The 18,147-nt window shown below is 39.5% G+C and overlaps 1 protein-coding gene across 1 annotated transcript in view; it reads left to right on the forward strand.

Moving 5' to 3' along the window:
* Window positions 1-11,941, forward strand: part of ankmy2a (ankyrin repeat and MYND domain containing 2a) — a 53,120-nt gene extending 41,179 nt beyond the window's left edge. Inside the window, exons 5-10 of the mRNA XM_080207320.1 lie at window positions 153-313; window positions 3,136-3,350; window positions 4,264-4,399; window positions 8,491-8,619; window positions 8,842-8,959; window positions 9,410-11,941. Coding sequence (XP_080063446.1) covers window positions 153-313; window positions 3,136-3,350; window positions 4,264-4,399; window positions 8,491-8,619; window positions 8,842-8,959; window positions 9,410-9,627 — 977 coding nt within the window. The 3' untranslated portion in view covers window positions 9,628-11,941. The remainder of the gene's footprint in view (window positions 1-152; window positions 314-3,135; window positions 3,351-4,263; window positions 4,400-8,490; window positions 8,620-8,841; window positions 8,960-9,409) is intronic.
* The last annotated feature ends 6,206 nt before the right edge of the window (window positions 11,942-18,147 follow it).

An 18,147-nucleotide genomic window follows, 5' to 3' on the forward strand; every position in this document is an offset into this window, starting at 1 on the left:
TTGCATAAGTATTGTTAGGTTATAAAAATCTCCTGTTTAGGTGAAATTTGATCATGGATTTTACAAACAGTGATTTGGGCTTTCTCAAAAGTTTGGAGGTTAAAGTAGCATGATGTTCTGAAAAGTGTAATTCATTTTTTTCCCCTCTTCAGGCCAGCATGACTGTGTAACCATTATCAACAATTTCTTCTCTCGTGAAAAGTTGGACTGCTACACAAAACCACAAGGCCTTGACAAAGAACCCAAGCTTCCAGTCAAATTAGCAGGACCTTTGCACAAGATCATCATAACAACAAACTTACATCCTGTTGCGGTTAGATATCTTTGCTCACGAGCCATATTAGACCATGCTGCAGGTTTTATTTTATATTTATTTTTCTTTTCTTGAAATATTTCTTTGTTCTTAGCTCCTTTTTAACTTTCACTGGTTGCATATAATTTGCAAGCTGGAAGGCTGGTGAGTTTATTTGGCTCCATCACTTGTTCCCTTTCTTCAGCTAGCCCCGAAGGGGTATGCAGTATTTAACCCACAATATTTCTGAGTCCCTTTTTAAATAATCTTTATTCCCTACTTCCTACTGGCACCTCCTGTTCAGCATGATTGCAATTAGACTTGCGCTATTGAGAATTATAGGGCCAATTTTAGGCACATTTCATGACATAGTACTCGTTCACTGTCTTGTACCACTTTAGAGGTTTTTATTGGCCATTCTTAAGTTTCATTTTTTTAAATTCTAGGATGGAAGGCTGTGATTTTTAAGATTCATTTAGATATAATTTAAATGCAACATGTTATAAATTATATTTGGTATACCAAAATTTACATTAAAATATTTTTTAGAATGTCGATTGGCCCTACTAAATTCCATTTCTTATGTCGATCTGGGTGTCAGTAATCAACATTTACATTCTGGAGTCAGCACTGGCATTTGAAGATCCTGCAGTTTTATAATAAAGCATACAGGCAGACATTTTTTAAAAGTTCAATTTCTTTGAATGCTATATGCAGGAGTAGCATTAAGGTATTACCGATTAAACAGGACACATAGGACGTAGCCTGATGGAAAGTGGTGGTTATTATTTTGATATTAACTACTGTGACAAGATTGTGATCTGACTGTGGGAGGAGAGCTTGCTGAGACAATGGGGTGGGGGAAGGAGGGGAAGAGCTTGCTTTTGCTTAAAAGAAAGTGAGGAATATCACGGAATAGGAGCTTGGTTTCTTAAGTTTACTCAATGCCCTGGTATTTTCATCTTTAAGTTATGAGGTAGTGTTGTAAGCTTAGAGCATTGTGTTTTCTTTTAGTGGACCGGGATTCTCCCCAAAAAATTTGAATTGTCAAATTCGCGTGAAAGCTGGAGTAAATATCGCGTTTTTTTTCAGTGGGAAATTGACGCATGCGCAGTGGCCTCTGTCTGCTGGCCTCCTGATTGCTGGCCAGCCCCGTGACCCCTGCATCACTGGCTTTCTCACCTCAACCTTCCTCGCAACCTGATTGCTGCTCCCCTCACCACCCCAATGACCACCCCCGAGTGCTGGCCTCCTTCCCTCCCCGACCGATCCTGACCGCAGAGTGGCAGCGGGCCCTCCCCCTCGGCCTGCCCCGTGCCAGATGGACAGTGCCAAAGTGCCTTCTGGGCATTGGCTCTTTATCCCTTGGGCAGTTCCAGGGGCACAGGCTGGCGCTAATGCCGGAGGGGGTGGTGGGGGGTGGGGAATGGTGCTACTGCCGGTGTGGGGGAGGGGTGGGCTCCCCAGTTGTCCCCCCTTCACTCAAGTGGAGTTGGGCTGCTAGCTCCCTGAAAGTGGGGTACTACTGTAAACCCTATTTAAATAATTCATTAAGCTATTTCAGGTGTGGAACTGACGGCGCCAGAAATCCGGCACTGGAACGTAGGCTTGGGGTCCGACGCCCAGCATGGTTCGCGGTAATTCGGCCCTGCTGAAATCTCCCATCCCGCTGCATTAAAAAAATCAGCGCAGCAGGATGGGAGAATTGCCCCACAGTCTTTGATTAAATTTTGTGCCATCTTTACTGCGGACAGCTGCCTAAATCACTGTGGCGTCACAAGCACTGCAACTGCATGTGTGTGCAGTGCATTCTCTGCTATTGCAATGTATCTTGCACCAGTTTTTGAAAGTTAATCTGTGTTTTTCAGTGAATGTGATTTATAGCTTCTGCTTGAGTCATGTGGTTCATCAGCATGATGTATTTTCACCTGTTGAAGTAATTGGGAGGACAGTAAATGTAGCTGGTACATCTTTAGTGACGGATACTTAATAAAAGTAAAACTCTCAATCCTCCAATACGTTTTCATTTTACCCACAATGTTTCTCAGTTCTGGCTCACGTGTGGCTCTGCCCTGTCTATAGAGATAGTCTTGTTGCCGTGAACTTGAATAAAATTCCTGAAAGAAAACCCAAATTTTAGGTGTTTAGTGAGATTTGTTTTAAAGTTCAACTTCAATGTTTCATGTTTATTTTTGCATGTCGGGCCGGCAGTCCACATAGTTCAGGCTAAAGCAACATGTATTCAAATTTACACCTTACAATTACAAAAATGTGAGAGAAACCAACAGGCAACAGCAATACAGTAAAATAAGCAAAATAATGCAGACTAAAGCAAATTACTGCTGATGCTCGCATCTGAAAAACAGAAAATACTGGAAAATCTCAGCATATCTGACAGCATCTGTGGAGAGAGAGCCAAGCTAACATTTCAAGTCTAGGTAACTTTGTCAGAGCTAAAGAAAATGTGCTGGAGAGTGCAATAAGTTGTAACAAACTTATGACACGAGAAACAGATGATCCAGTTGATTGGGGGATGACAAAGAGTTGCAATGAGATGATAAATGTATGGCACATTTTTAAAAAGTATTTAAGATGGAGGAGAAAGGTTCAGTCTAGAGTTGTGAAGTTGATGTTGAATGTAGTGTTCTGAAACTTGAATTTCCACATTTTGGACTCTGATTTAAGTATCCCAAGTTCTGCATTTGATTGCGTTATTAGTGACAGAAGAATTTTTATTGAAAATATATTGCTGTGCATGATTTCAAACTCCTATTAACTTGTGCTTACACAGAATATCACTGCACCAAAGAAACAAATAACTTGTTATCTCTGTTTCTCTGCAGATTGTGCTCATGGTTAAGGAAAATCCTTTACTGGCAGATGTTGAGGCACTGGGCAAGTGTTACAGAGTGCTGGACCTTATAATTGAAAAGTGTATGAAACAGAGGGAGATCAATGAAGTGCTGGCCATGAAGATGCACTACCTTAGCTACATCTTCCAGAAGTGTGCCAGTTTCTTAAAGGAACAAGAAAATAAACTTGATGGGCTTATAAAAAGGTAGACAACAATTTGGGCATAACCTAAAATAAAAATGAAGTATTTTTATTTGATTTGATTTATTATTGTCACGTGTATTGGGATATTCCCCAAACAGACAAAACATAACATTCATAGAGTACATAGAGGAGAAGGAAAGGAGAGGGTGCAGAATATAGTGTACATTATTAGACAGTTTAAAAGTGTTAGAGTACAGTTTTAAAAGAATAAAACGAGAGTAAAAGAATTAGAGGGTATGCCAGGGACAGCTTACAAGAAGTCGTCTTGCTCTGGTGCAATTATTAATTGTGCAGTATTCCCCAGTATGCCAGTTATTTGTAATGAAGTTGTGCATATAGTGAGATATTTTTAAAATGGTAGTACATCCTTCTTTGGGGAGACACTTAATCTAGATTCCTGCATTGTCTACTTTCAATCACGGAGCAACTGGTTCCTATTGTAACTCTCGTTCGATTGTAGTGCCTTTGTTATTTAGATGTTACTGAAATTGTATCAAATTGTGATGCATTACAAAAATAAATAATTTGTATAATATGCAAAAATGTATACTCATCTTATTTCTGGAACTGTATCCTGTACATAGAAATATAAATCGATCTATGGCTCCAAAGGAGGACATTCAGCCCATCATATAGTCAAGGATGTAGTTCTACTGGCAAAATGATTTCACGCTATAGACTGGGTGTTATGCAACTTACATGGATTATTAATGAAATGCTAATTATACATCTTTTTAGGTCTTCCATTGAAATAATTTTGTCTGCTACAAGCCCTTCATGGAATTTTTATGTAATTTTTAAAAGTAGTCCTTTATTATAGCAAAGGCATGTTCAGCAGTTATCATAATTGTAGTTGTGTTGACAGTTTTAAGTAGATTGTATTAAATTTTCTTGCTTGTTATTATTTTATACAGTTTGTTAAAAGGACGTGATACAGATGGTTTCCCATCTTACCAAGAGAAATTTATAAGAGAATGTATTCGGAAGTTTCCATGGTGCGAAGCCACACTTCTGCAGCAGCTTGTGAGAACCATTGCTCCTGTTGAAATAGTAAGTTATTTTGGTAATATTTAATCATTTTAAAAAGTATATCACTAAGCAGTATTTTATACAAAAGTTTGTACAATCTCAGTTCTTAATTTAAAAGCGGCATATGTTGAAGCATTCTTCGTATGAGTCACTAAACATACTGCTTACGGATTGTTCAATGGGTGGGATCAGAAATAATGACATTTGAGACTATTAGAGGTCTACACCTTTACACTTCCAATAGGGTTCATTGGATTGTAATCAACAACATAATGATCACCTTGTCACCTGGTTGAAATCAGTGAGTCAGGCTCAAACTAGCAATAACCCCTGGAACTATCTTATTTCTATTTTTATTAATTTCATGGGATGTGAGTGTCGCTGGCTGGACCAGCAATTACTGCTCATCCCTAGTTACCCTTGAGAAGAAGGTGGTGAGCTGCCTCCATGAACCGCTGCAGCAGCCCCTGAGGTGTAGTTACACCCACTGTGCTGTAAGGGCAGGAGTTCCATGATTTTGACCCAGTCACAGTGAAGGAACAGTGATATATTTCCAGGTCAGAATGGTAAGTGATTTGGAGGTGTTAGCAGGTGTCAGCTGCTCCTGTCCTTCTAGAAAGCAGTTGTCGCAGAATTGAAAGGTGCTGTCTAAGGAACCTTGATGAGCATCTGCAATGCCTCTTGTAAATGGTACGTAGGGCTACCACTGTTCGTTGGTGGTAGAGGAATTGAATATTTGTGGAAGAGGTGGCAATTGGAACAGCACTCGTCCAGGCAAGTGGAGAGTATTCTGTTACACTCCTGATTTGTGCCTTGTAAATGGTGGACAGGACTTGAGTCACGTGGTGACTTCCTTGCCACAGGATTCTTCGTCTTTGACCTGTCTGGTAGCCACAATATTTATATGGAAAGTCCAGTTCAGTTACAGGTCATTGGAATCCCCAGGATGTTGACAATGTGGGATTCAGCGATGGTAATTTAATTGAATGTCAAGGGATGATGGTTAGTTCCTTTCTTTTTGAATATGGTCTTTCCTTCCAATTATGTGGTGCGAATGTTATTTGCCACTTGTTAGCCCGAACCTGGATATTGTCCAGCTCTTGCTGCATTTGGACATGGATTGCTTCAGCATCAGAGAAGTCATGAATGATCCTGAACATTGTAGAGTAATCAGCAAATATACCCACTTCTGACCTTATGATGGAAGGAAGGTCTTTTATGAAGTATTTGAAAATGATTGGGCCTAGGAGAAACTCTGAGAAACTCGTGCAGTAATGTCCTGGAGCTGAGATGATTGAACTCAAGTCACCACAGCCTATCTTCTTTGTGCCCAGTATGACGGAATCAGTGGAATCTCCTGATTGCCATTGACCCCAGTTTTCTTAGGGCTCCTTGATGTCATATTCAGTCAAATACTTCCTTGGTGTCAAGGGCAGTCACTCTCACCTCATATCCGGTATTCGGCTCTTTCGTCGTTGTTTGAACCAAGGCTGTAATGAGGACAGGAGCAGAACCCACACTGAGCGTCCATGAGCACGTTATTGCTGGCTAAGTGCTGCTCGATAGCATGTTGCTAACCCTTTGCATCTCTTTACTGATGATCAAGTGGATTGATAAGGCGGTAATTGGCCATGTTGGGTTTGTCTTGTTTCTTGCATACAGGACATACCTGGGCAATTTTCCACATTGCCAGGTAGATGCCAGTGTTGTAACTGTACTGGAAGAGCTTGGCTAGGGGAGCGGTAAATTCCAGAGTACAAGTCTGCAGTACTATTGTCGGAATGTTATCAGGACCCATTGCCTTTGCAGTATCCAGTGCCTTTAGCTGTTTCTTGATATCACATGAAATGAATTGGCTGGAGACTGGCATCTGTGAGGAAGTCGAGAGAGATCGTCCACTCGGCACTTCTGGCAGAAGATTGCTGCTAATGCTTCAGTCTTATCCTTTGCACTTATGTGGTAGGTTTCTCCATTATTGGAGATGGGGATATTTGTGGAGCCTCCTCCTCCGGTGAGTTGTTTAATTGTCCACCACCATTCATGGTTGGTTGTGGCAGAGCTTGGATCTGAGCCATGGGTATCTTAACTCTCTCTATTACTTGCTGCTTATGCTGTTGGGCATGCCCGTAATCTTGAAACTTCACCAGGTTGACCCTTCAGTTTTTTTGGTATGCCTGATGTTGCTCCTGGCATGCTCTTCTACACTCTACATTGAACCAGGGTTCATCCTCTGGCTTGGTGGTAATGGTAGAGTGAGGTATATGCCGGGCCATGAGGTTACAGATTGTAATTGAATACAATTCCGCTACTGCTGATGGCTCGCAGCATCTCTTGGATGCCCAGTTTTGAGCTATTTGAAGCCATTCCAATTCCTAATGGTTTTGTTTCACTTAGCAGTTTGTTTTGTATTTAATTAACCAATTATTTGTCCTCTGATTTTTAAGTTTAAAGTTTAACTTAAGGTTTATTCTTTCATGTCACAAATAGGCTTACATTAACACTACACTGTGAAATTCTCCTAGGCACCACATTCGAGCGACTGTTCAAGTACATTTGAGGGAAAATTTAACATAGCCAATGCACCTAACCTGCACAGCTTTCAACTATGGGAGGAAACCAGAGCACCCAGAGGAATCCCACAATGACACAGGGACAATGTGCAAACTCCACACAGACAGTGACCCAAGCCGGGAATTGACCCACATCCCTGGCACTGTGAGACAGCAATGCTAATCAGTGTGCCATGCATTTTATATATAATGAATTAAGTTTATACTTTTTCGTAAGATTGAAAGGGTTTTTCTTATTACTGGCTGGATTATGCAGTTAACATTGAAGCAAAAGTGATCGTGCCTGATCTCATATAAAGCTGCCTCCAAAGATCCACCATTCTCTCTTGCACGCATTTGTATTTTCATCAGTTAAAATCTGACATCAGTTCAAGGTGACCTCCCCCCCCGCCCATGCCTAGAAGCAATGATGTCACTAAGCATCCAATCTGAGTAATCCCACAGACAACAAATCAGGAATTAAAAACCAGTGAATCCTTTCGCTTGCAATTTTTACATGCTACAAATGGTGAAATAAATGATTGGACTTTAAACATGGGATTACAGTATCGAACTTTAAAAATATAATTTCAATAATCTGTGGAGTTTCTTAGCATGGTGAAGATATTTGATATTCAACAAATAGTTCAGGGATTTAAGACTGTTGTACAGTAATTATAAATTTGGTATACTGTTAAAACACAATTATACTGTATTCAATATGGTACAGAGTTTTCAAGGATTTTTACAGCTAGACTAAGAGCATAATTCTTGTCAGTACATTGACTGCATTCCAGAGGAACCTCAACAGTGCACCCTCTGCGGAAGCATAGAATCACTGCTAACAACTCCTGGATTTCCACATTATTCTGTAAACGTGCAGACTCTCCAAAGGTTGCTTAGAGTTTCAGTAGTGAAATGATGGAGAATGCTGGCAGTGTTGCCATCATGACTATAAAATCTGAGCCAGTGTGGCTGCTCCCAGTTGCAAAAAATAACCAAGCATACCTCATTTTGAGTTTGATTTTACAGTCATTTGCTTTCACTTTTCCTTAAACTGACTCCACCAAAATGTTAGATAAATACTTGATACTTTTCAAGATTTTTTTAGGTAAATACTTTTCAAAAAGTGATCAGTCTAAATGGTATTACTGCAAATATTCAAAAGTAATTGACCAGTAAAACCAGTGAAGGATTCACTGGTTTGATTTTTGTAATAAACTGAATTTCCATCAATACCACTCTGTCTATTCCATAATTCTGATGAATTCAAGCTCATGAGAACAGTACCCATTGGAAGTCTAAATTTCAAGTTAAGTGTCAAGAAGTCATATGCACCAATAAAGATATCAAAATTAAGAACACCCAGGTTTATGATTGGACTTTGTCTTCTCAGAGAAAAAGTTGATGCGTTGATAAAAGCTGAAATAGCTGAGCATGTTTGTGACCTGAATGTATTCATTTTGTCCATCTATTTATTCATTATTGAAATTTGCTTCTTCTTTTCCCTTTCACCCTCTCCTTTCCAAAACCCTGCATATTCAACTATGCAAATAAAACCAGGGCAATTACCCAACAGCTTTATCTGTACTGACCCAGGCCATAACTGGCCAAGTTGGCTTCGTGGATGCTGAATTTTGTACTGCTTGTGGTGAAAAGGGCGCAGATAAAAGGTGCTCACTCTGCAAAATGGTAAGAACATTTGGATCATATAATAAAGAAATATTTAGTACAAGAAATGTGCAAAGATATATTAATGCAGTTAATCATTCCTGTACTGGTTTGAACTGTTTTTGAAATACGAACACAAGCTTTCGGTGGTCAAATCACCGAGAGTGTAGAAATGTATGTAATTAGCTTTATAACCCTAGCTGCCTTTTAATGAGAACATCTTCTTTGCTGATAATACCTCAGGTAATTTATTGTAACCAAAATTGTCAGAAGATGCACTGGTTCACTCACAAAAAGGTGTGTAAAAAACTGAAAGAATCAAGAGAGAAACAAGAAGCCAACGAAAAATCAAAGCAGAAAGGTTAGTTTTTTTTAAGCAAGATTATGTTTGGCTATCTTCCATGCAAAATGTGTAAAGCTTTTGTTTTATTTGTACTGATTTTTGTTAATGTTTATTTCACTTTCTTGAGATGCCAGTGTAGCTTTGAGACAGACAAGAAGTCCAGAACTTCTTTTCCTGTAACAAAGTATTTGGAACTCAGTGTGCTAATCCAAACATTAACTGTGGTATAAAGTGTCAGAAAACAAGTGTACACTATTTCTGCAGATGATTTTAAGTTCTATCATATTCTTGACAGAAGGGTACATTAATCTTACCAGGATAGTGTCAAACATGCACCTAGTTTTCGAAAACTTAAGTGACAGTCAATCCAACTCCATTTATTAATTCTGTAAAATACTGGTTGGATTTAATTTTGAAGATCATCTCAAATGCAACTGGGTTAATTAATTTTCTTGTTGGCTCAAACAGAAACAGAAAAAAGCATTTCTGAAACCAGTGTAGATGAAGCTGAAAGTGTTCCAGGACCTACAGAGTCCTCCAGCTCACTACACCCAACTACTGAAGGTGGCCCAGATTCTGGGGATATTGGTACAGACATGACGGCAGAAGCCAAATCTCCACAGGAAAACCTCACCACAGAAGGAGATTCCAGTCCTCCTGCACCCACACACACAGCTGAAGAATAAAGTCGATATAATGCAGCCCTGGCTTTCCTCCAATTTTGATAATGTATGGAGCCTAATCCAACCTACGTTCAGCAACAAGATCACTGCTCCCATCGCATGACAGTAGTAGGGGGACTACATTCTGTTTATTGCACAATAAAAGAATTACTTGCTTTGATTATGCACCCCAGCCTGCACCAAAGCCACCTGCTGCTGACATGGAGGAAGCAAAGCAACACTATCTAAAGAGGTCAGTAGGATTTGATGTCACCTGTACTTAATTCATTAACTGGAACAGTTGGACCATTTACTGCCTAGAGACCTCTAAGTGGTTGTATCTAAAATCCATTCAGACTAATCTAGATAAATTTGCTGAAACATTTCAAAATTTACTGTGATATTTTTCCAAATCATATGTGTATGATTTGCTTTACAATGCCTACGCAGAATAAACCAAACCACCTTCATATGAAAAAATATAAAAGTTCCAGGAATGCCAGTCCTAGGGAAAACGTTACTTAGGCAGTTTTACTGCATTGTTGATGTTTTCATTACATAGGTTATTTTTCACAAAAATGCATTCTCATTTCTAGTGTATATTGAAGAACAAAATAGATTTTGGAATTGCTAAATTCAAGTGGGTCCAAATTTACGTTAACAGTAAATTTATATTTTTGTTATTGTTTAGTTTTGGCTTCTCTACTCTTTCTGCACTCCCCCCATCAACCCAGCCCCAAAGTAAAATTACCTGCTTAACTGATACGTCACCTACAGTTGCATCAATACAAAAAACAAATGTTCTACCCACCACACCTGGGACCTCCATTGAAAGACTGCAACTGGAAGTTTTGTGCTCCTGTATTAATGGAATCTCAAACTTAATTTGATCCAATAAAAAATCTTTCTCTGAAAGAAAAAATATACTGGATTATTACCAAATTAACAAAAACTTCGTAAATGACTATGTTGTAGTCTGAATTATATGTGATATTATGGGATACTACCAGCATTTGTGAAATTTCATGCAATAGTAGTATTTTTTCCATGTTTTTTTTGTAGCTGCATCTTTGTTATATTCACCAATGTGCCTAAACGGTAACTTGTTTATTGTGTCATATTTTATGGTCATGATTTAATTACTTAATAAAGTGTTATTACTTATCAGACCCTAAATTTCATGGAAGCATTTTCTGTTGAAGTGCAAACTGTTGCAGTCTTTATTGGGGCAATAAATTTAACATTTTAAATGCACAAAATTAAAATTGATAAAATTTAACTCTAATTGTCACTGCGAGATTGTGTTACAATAGTAACAGTATTGCTACACGTGCAGTGGATATTTATTAGCCGTACAACACATTAACAATTATTAATTTTTCTTGAAGCTGATGAGGCTTGATGGTCTGTTTTTTGAGATCGACCAGGAACCATGAGATGGGGGATTTTTACTCCAGTTTCATTTTCTGCCACAGAAACCAGAAAAGAAATCCCTTTCTAGATGGGAACCTTTCCCACTTGAAGTGACCATCTCCACAAAGTTCTGTTTGACTTTGTATTTTAAATCTTGGGCCATCTTATATTTCACGGTTTCAGTTTATTACTTAATATTTACTGAAAGCATTGTAACATTCACACACTGGATAAACAGAAAATTGACAATGCAGAAGTTATTTTACCATATAATTTGGCTTTAGCTGTCTGGTATTTTCAAAATAATCCTTGCCCTGTTGGCGACAGAAATGAAATTACCATTTTAGAAAGGTAGGTGTTTGTTTTCATGTTGCTATAATGTTGCTTTGTGTGTCTGAATATACTGTGATCTTATTTAAAAAGGAAACTATACTATACCTAAGCATTTACTTTATTGAAGCAGTAACACCAGACTAGTGCTTCTTGTTAGAAAGTCAAATGGAATGTATTTGTGATTTTAGCCTCCCAGACATGTATTAGTGGTGTAGTTTGTGTTCCACATTACAACATCTCCTAGGTACCTATACCCTTGGTTTTCTGTAAAACTTGATTTTGATCCAAAATATGTCATGCTACTGCAGGACTGACATTTAAAACATTGATGTTTTCTTTTCTGTGAGAGATAATTAAATAAAATGAGGAATTTTTTGGAACCTCAATTGATTGCCAATCTTGGAATTTGTGGCCTTGTTATGGTTCAAGATTCTCATTCAAGAATTGTTTAGTGATTTGTTTCAAGTAAACATGATTTTAAGTACTGTGCACTATTACTAATTTTTCATGTGCAGCAAGAACTGAAAATTGAAGTTACATGAAAACTATGAATTTGTTTCCTTTTCTTTAGAATAAAACTTGGTCAAAGCTATGTTTACTGCATTTGTTTTGTGCCATGGTAATGAAATTGTAACTGTTGAAAATATTTTACTTGCATTTGGTTAAGGTCACCATCCAATTTCAAACAGTAGGTCATAGAATCACAGAACAGCAGAGGTTTCCATTCAGTGCATCAAGCCTGTGTCTGCTCTTTGACAGAGACATCTCAGTTGTCATTCCATTTGTCCAGCCTTCTTCAATAGCCCTGCAAATCTTTCCCCTTCCAAGTGTTTATCCAGTTCCCTTTTGAATCATTGAATCTGCTTCCATCACCCTTTCAATCAGTGCGTTTCACATCATAACGATTCTGTTTTAAGATTAATCTCATCATTTTTCCTCTGGTTCTTTCTCCAGTTTCATTTAAATCTGTCTCTTCCAGTTGCTGATCCTCCAGCTACTGAAAACAGTTTCTCCTTATTTACTCATATAAAAATTCTAGGACTTTGATCGCCTCAGTTAATTCTCCCATTTAGCTTCTCTGTTCTAAGAATAACAGAATCTACCATAGGGTTAAAACTTGAATTTCTATAATACCTTTCACATACTTCATGCTTTACAGCCAATGAACTATTTGTAATAGTGACAACACCACATTAATATAGGGAAAACAGTAAGCAAATTGCACACTGCAAAGTCTCAAAAAACAACACAGTGATAATGACCAGATCATCTATTTTAGGGATGTTAGTTAAAGAACAGATAATGTCCTGGATGCCAGGGCAACTTCCCTGCTCTTCTTGCCATGGGGTTGTTCACATCTGCTTGAGAGCCTCTTTATGACCTGCATCTGGTTTGAATCTATAAATTGACCAAAAATCTCAGCATGTTTCACTCTCAGCCAGAATAGCCATTTTAAAGCCACTGTTGTCAATATCGTTGTTAAATTACTGTTGCAGCCTTTCTTTCTCTGTCCACAGAGGGCAGACCGGGCTTTGGCTTAACATCTCATCTAAAAGAAAGGTTCATTATTAAATTTTGAGACCACACTTGCTTGTTTCTTGTGTCCTAAGAGCCTTTTTAGCCAGCAGCTGGAGCAACTTCCAACTCTTTACTGATTTACCTGCATTTGACAATCGAAACAATGGTGTTCTTTTTCTGCAACTGTTGTATTCCTCCTCTGTGATTTCATCCCCAGCACCAGTGATTGACCAGCTTCCGCATGGCAGTCTAGTCATCAGCATCAAAACTTAATATTGCTTCAGGAAACATTTAAAAGTGTTGGAAGATGTGCTTGAATGTTCTTTTATCAAATGTATCACCTATCTTGCCCCATAGTAGCTTAGTTCCATTCACATGCTTCATGCCTGATTTCATTTCTCCTCATTAAGAATACTACGGCCGGGATTTTTCGGGCCCGTTTGACACTTGTGCAAATCCTGTTGTATCCTTCTCAGGGAAAACTGGTGTCTATAACTAGATTTGCACAGGGGGGATCTCAAATGAGATCTTCCCTGCCTCCCATGGGCAATATAATCAGAATCACACCCAGTGAGATCGTGAACCTGATTTCCAATACTTTAAATGTGCATATGCGGCTTTACGCTGTAGCTTCTGGGCTCCTTGTATGTTCCCCACCTGCCGGCATGACGGGGAATCCCTATTAATTTCCAAAGACGGAAGTCAGTTGTGATAATCCCGCTGGGAGTTCGGAGATGACTATAACCCCAAGGTGGTGAAGAAAACAGCTGGGCAATACCCTGGCCAGTGGGGGGAGGGGGCTGTAGGCAGCCTTGTTGCGTGCATCACAACTAAACAAATCAAGAGCAATTGCTCTCACCTCTCTTATCCAAATTCTGACAGCAGTAAGATTTAATCAGGGTTGCAGATTAGTTGAGGAGTTGTAAGTGAATTGGTTTAAAGTTTGAGCAGCGAATTGGTTTAAAGTTTGAGCGGTGAATTAAGAAGTCTACTCCTGAATCTGAATAGACACAATAAACATGCCCATGACAAATGAGAAGTTTTACCAATCCCAGATTGCACAGATAGATGGACGTGGTCTTGGCTGTCTGCAGTAACAAGTGTTTTTCCCATTGTCTGTATTTTCCCCTCTCTGTCTGTTTATATGTCTTCGTTTCAGTTTTTATTGGGTGGAGGTCTCGTGCTAATTGGTTTAGTGACAATTACAATTAATTCTATTCTACCCAATTGCCAGTGGGCAGATGCCAAAGTACACCTCAAGTCCCTAGAGGTCACTCTACTATATGTTGCTGGGATATCATGATAACCTTAACCTTACTCATAGAAGGGGTGGGGGGGGGTCTGCCGCCTTTGTCAATGGGTGGGGGAGGAGCAGAAAAGGCAGTTACGCCAGCAGGATTTCCTTTCCAAATAGTCCCCATCCCCTCCAATGACTGACTGGAGTTCCCACCCTGAAAGGTCAGGAACCCCAATACCATACATTTAAATTAATGAGCTTCCCCGCTATAATATCACCCTATGTTAAGAATTCCCCCACCGCCAGCATGAGGTCACATTGGCAGGATTTACAACTGGTTTTGACAAATGGGGGACACGGCGAAGAGAAACCGCTGAGGGTGTGCAGGTATGTACAGTCCTTCGGCTGGGGTTGAGGGGTGATGGGAGTCGCACCTGGACACTGTCCCCAGCACTGCTGTGGGGGCTTCTGTTGGTGAGGTTCATCGTTCCCGGGGTTGATGTTTTTCAGATTGAGGCACCCGGTAAACCACCTCTCCAGCGTGGGATCCATCTCCAGGACTTCTGTTTTGACTATCTGTCAAAAGATTTGGTGGGAAGAGCCTTTTGTCCTTTCTATACATTCGAGGCTCACTTTTTTTGTTGCATTTTCAGATACCACCTGAACTAAACTAAACTGCGGTTACAAACTTTTTACTGTACCTCTGCTAGTTGGGGAACCCTGTGGACCTTGGTTTTTGAAAGAATTCCTTATTTAATATGTTTTTTAATTTAGACAAGACTGAGTCCTTTTGTATCCAGGTCTTGATTTGCATTGCAGACACCAGTAAGGTGCCCAAAAAATTGAGGGTCATCACAACCTCTTCCACAGCTGGTAATGAAGCTGGGCTTATGGGTAACAGCAGCAGCTCAGTGCATCAGCGTTAGCTATCCAGGTCCCGGGGCGGTGCCTTGGGAGGTATTCATAAGCCTCCAGTAACAAGACCCAATAGTATCCGGGTGGAGGCAACTGGGGTCTTGCCTTATCTTTTTTATAAACTACTGCTGGGACTTTTTAATCAGTTACTATGATGAAGTGTTGACCGTAGACGTATTAATGGATTTTTTAACATGAAAGACAACTGCCAAACCCCTCTTTCTCAATCTGGGAATAGTCCACTCAGCATCTGAGGCCACAAGATGTATACACAACAACCTTCTCTGTTCCATCTCACCAGTGATGTGTCAGTACCATTGCAACCCGTAACGGGAGGAATCACATGTCAAGATAAGGTCCCTTTTGAGGTTGAAATGGGTCAATAGATTAGGACAAAAGTTGCTGTTTAACATTGTTGAAAGCCTCTATTCCCTGCGACTTCCATTTTGTTTCATTGGTACGTTTCTTTCTCCTGTCAGAAGGAAATTTGCAGCCCCTAGTGTCACAATGACGGAAGCTCAAGGTGCATCCTTTGAGTGTATGCCTTTCATTCTGTCACTTCCTTGTGTTCTGCTCCCAACTCCAGAATCATGTTTGCAGTGTCTCTTTAGACATTGCATTTGAAACTGAGATATAAGGATGGTTCAACCTTATTGGGAAACTTGGAAATAATGACCTGGAAATTCAGTTCTGGACTTTGGTGCAGCGAGTCAGACCTGTTTCCAACATTCAAAACTTGAGACCGTCTCCAACCCCCATTCTTTATCACCTTAACATCTTACATAGCAGTCAATGTGAAAACCTGGGTTAATCTTCTTCCTAACCAAGAACACACAGGGGCCAAATGTAATATCTAACCTCATTAAAGATTTTTGGTGGTAGGGAAACCAGGGGAAATATTTGCCAATTGAGAAAATATGAGCAGAGTTATCAAACTCTCATTACATATCACGTACTCCAAGATCACTAAATAGTTTTTATTGTGTCGTGGACAGGACAGAGACAGGCAATCTGTACCTATATTTCCTCTTACCTGTTTGTAAGAACATAAGAACATAAGAACATAAGAAATAGGAGCAGAAGTAGGCCATCTGGCCCTTCGAGCCTGCCCCGCCATTCAATAAGATCATGGCTGATCTGTCGTGGCTCAGTTCCACTTTCCCGCCCTCTCCCCATAACCCTTAATCCCTTCTCTTATCAAAAACCCATCAACCCGCTTCTTAAAAATATTTAGCGAGGCAGCCTCCACCACTTCAACAGGCAGAGAATTCCAGAGATTCACCACCCTTTGAGTGAAGAAGTTCCTCCTCAACTCCGTTCTAAACCGCCCCCCCTTTATCTTGAGGCTGTGCCCCCTAGTCCTACTGTCTTTTTTGAGCGGGAAGAGTCTTTCCACCTCTATCCTATCCATCCCATTCATCATCTTATACGTCTCAATGCTTTGATGCTTTGAATTTTTAAAAAAAGCGATGGCATGTTTTCCCACACCCTCTGTTTTTGAGATCCAATTTATTAATAATCCTCAACAAACTCATGTTAGGATTAATTCAAAGTTAAGTTCATTTTGCATTCAAAACCTGGGAGCGTCAATTTCTCTCTCTCACGCATGCGCGCACGCACGCACACACATTCACAATAAAGGTGGAATGAGCGAGGCAGATCAAAGGAGTTTCGCCATACAAGAACCACGGAAATTAATACTGGCTCAAATGATTTCCTATGTACCAATTCAGAGTCTGTTAAGCAGTCCTTTCATGTAGGAGTTTGAGATCAAGAGATCAAGATTTCAGTTAGTGCTGCATGCAAAACGAAGTAGGTTCGAAGTGGCTAGGTCAGTTTTGTAGGCTATGGGAGGTAATGTTCCAGCGGTACAAGCTTCAAGGTATGGCCTACCGGGCCTGCTTTTTGTGGCTCACCAGTTGGATGTTAAAACAGTAGAGTGACTGTTTCCCAGTTCTCAAAGACATGTTGTGATTTCAAAATGGTCACATGAGTCATATGACTTTCCTTCCCCACAATTACTTCAAAAGGGATGTTTATCCAGTGCCTGGAATTGGTTTTAATTTCAGGACTGATAATTACCCAGATGTTGGAAGAGTTACCATTCATGCTGAGATTCTGTTGCTGAGCAGCTATTGCCTAAGCAGACCCACTGACTATGTTAGTAAAGCTTTGCTTCATTTTGTAACGGCTCTGGACAGTCTCAGGATAATACAAGTCTTAGCAGGTTTTCTGGCATATCGTGTTTTGATATGTGAGTCTCCTGGCCTTTTGTGATTCCAAGGGCTCTGAACAATGAGCTGCGAGATTCCAGAAGCTAAGAAAATAATGATCATGTTCTTGAAATTTGGGGCTAGTTCCCAGACAAAGGGCCAACCCTGCAGTCATGTGACTTATAAGTCATCTTTTTGTTCAGCAAGAATATTTTTTTTAAAAAGCCATTACAGGTAAGGTTCTGAAAATACAATATTGGAGTACTTCTCCAGATATTGGAACCCAAAAATTGAAAAATGAATGCAACCATGAAATGTAATTTCCAAATTTGTATAAAAACTCTCTAAATCCAACTGAATTAAAGAACAAATTTCTTAGCATAAACGAGTAGCTTGAGCATTTCTAATCATTACCAAAAACAAACAATGCCTCTGGTATAGAGCTACATAACCAGAAGTACACAGCATCATAAAAGAGGAAAGATAACAGAACATTTTGTTTGAAGTGTCTTGCACTGAAGACTGCACATTAGAATCACTCATGAACTTTTTTCTACTTCCAAATTTATGAGATAGCTCTAGAGAAAAGTGAATGAACTGTCAGATTGTAGGTTCATGGACATTGAGGAACCAGTGATTATCCTGTTATATTTTGTTGCTGAAAAGACAGATCTATAATGTAGCTTCATCATTTGCATCTGTAAATAGTGGCTCACTTAACAAGGCGAACTTAAGACAACACCTGGAGAGATGTCGACATTTTAACATGGCAAAACCATGTTAAAATGAAGCATGAAACACTGATTTTAATATAATCTACATTATAGTCTGATATATTAATCTTCCTGGAACTGAATGTACAGGAAGTGTATTTAATATGCATGACACTTGGTAAGAATTACCATACTGAATTTA

This window comes from Carcharhinus amblyrhynchos, chromosome 2 (genome assembly GCF_965287045.1).
Source record: "Carcharhinus amblyrhynchos chromosome 2, sCarAmb.v2.hapA, whole genome shotgun sequence".
NCBI classification, from domain to species: domain Eukaryota; kingdom Metazoa; phylum Chordata; class Chondrichthyes; order Carcharhiniformes; family Carcharhinidae; genus Carcharhinus; species Carcharhinus amblyrhynchos.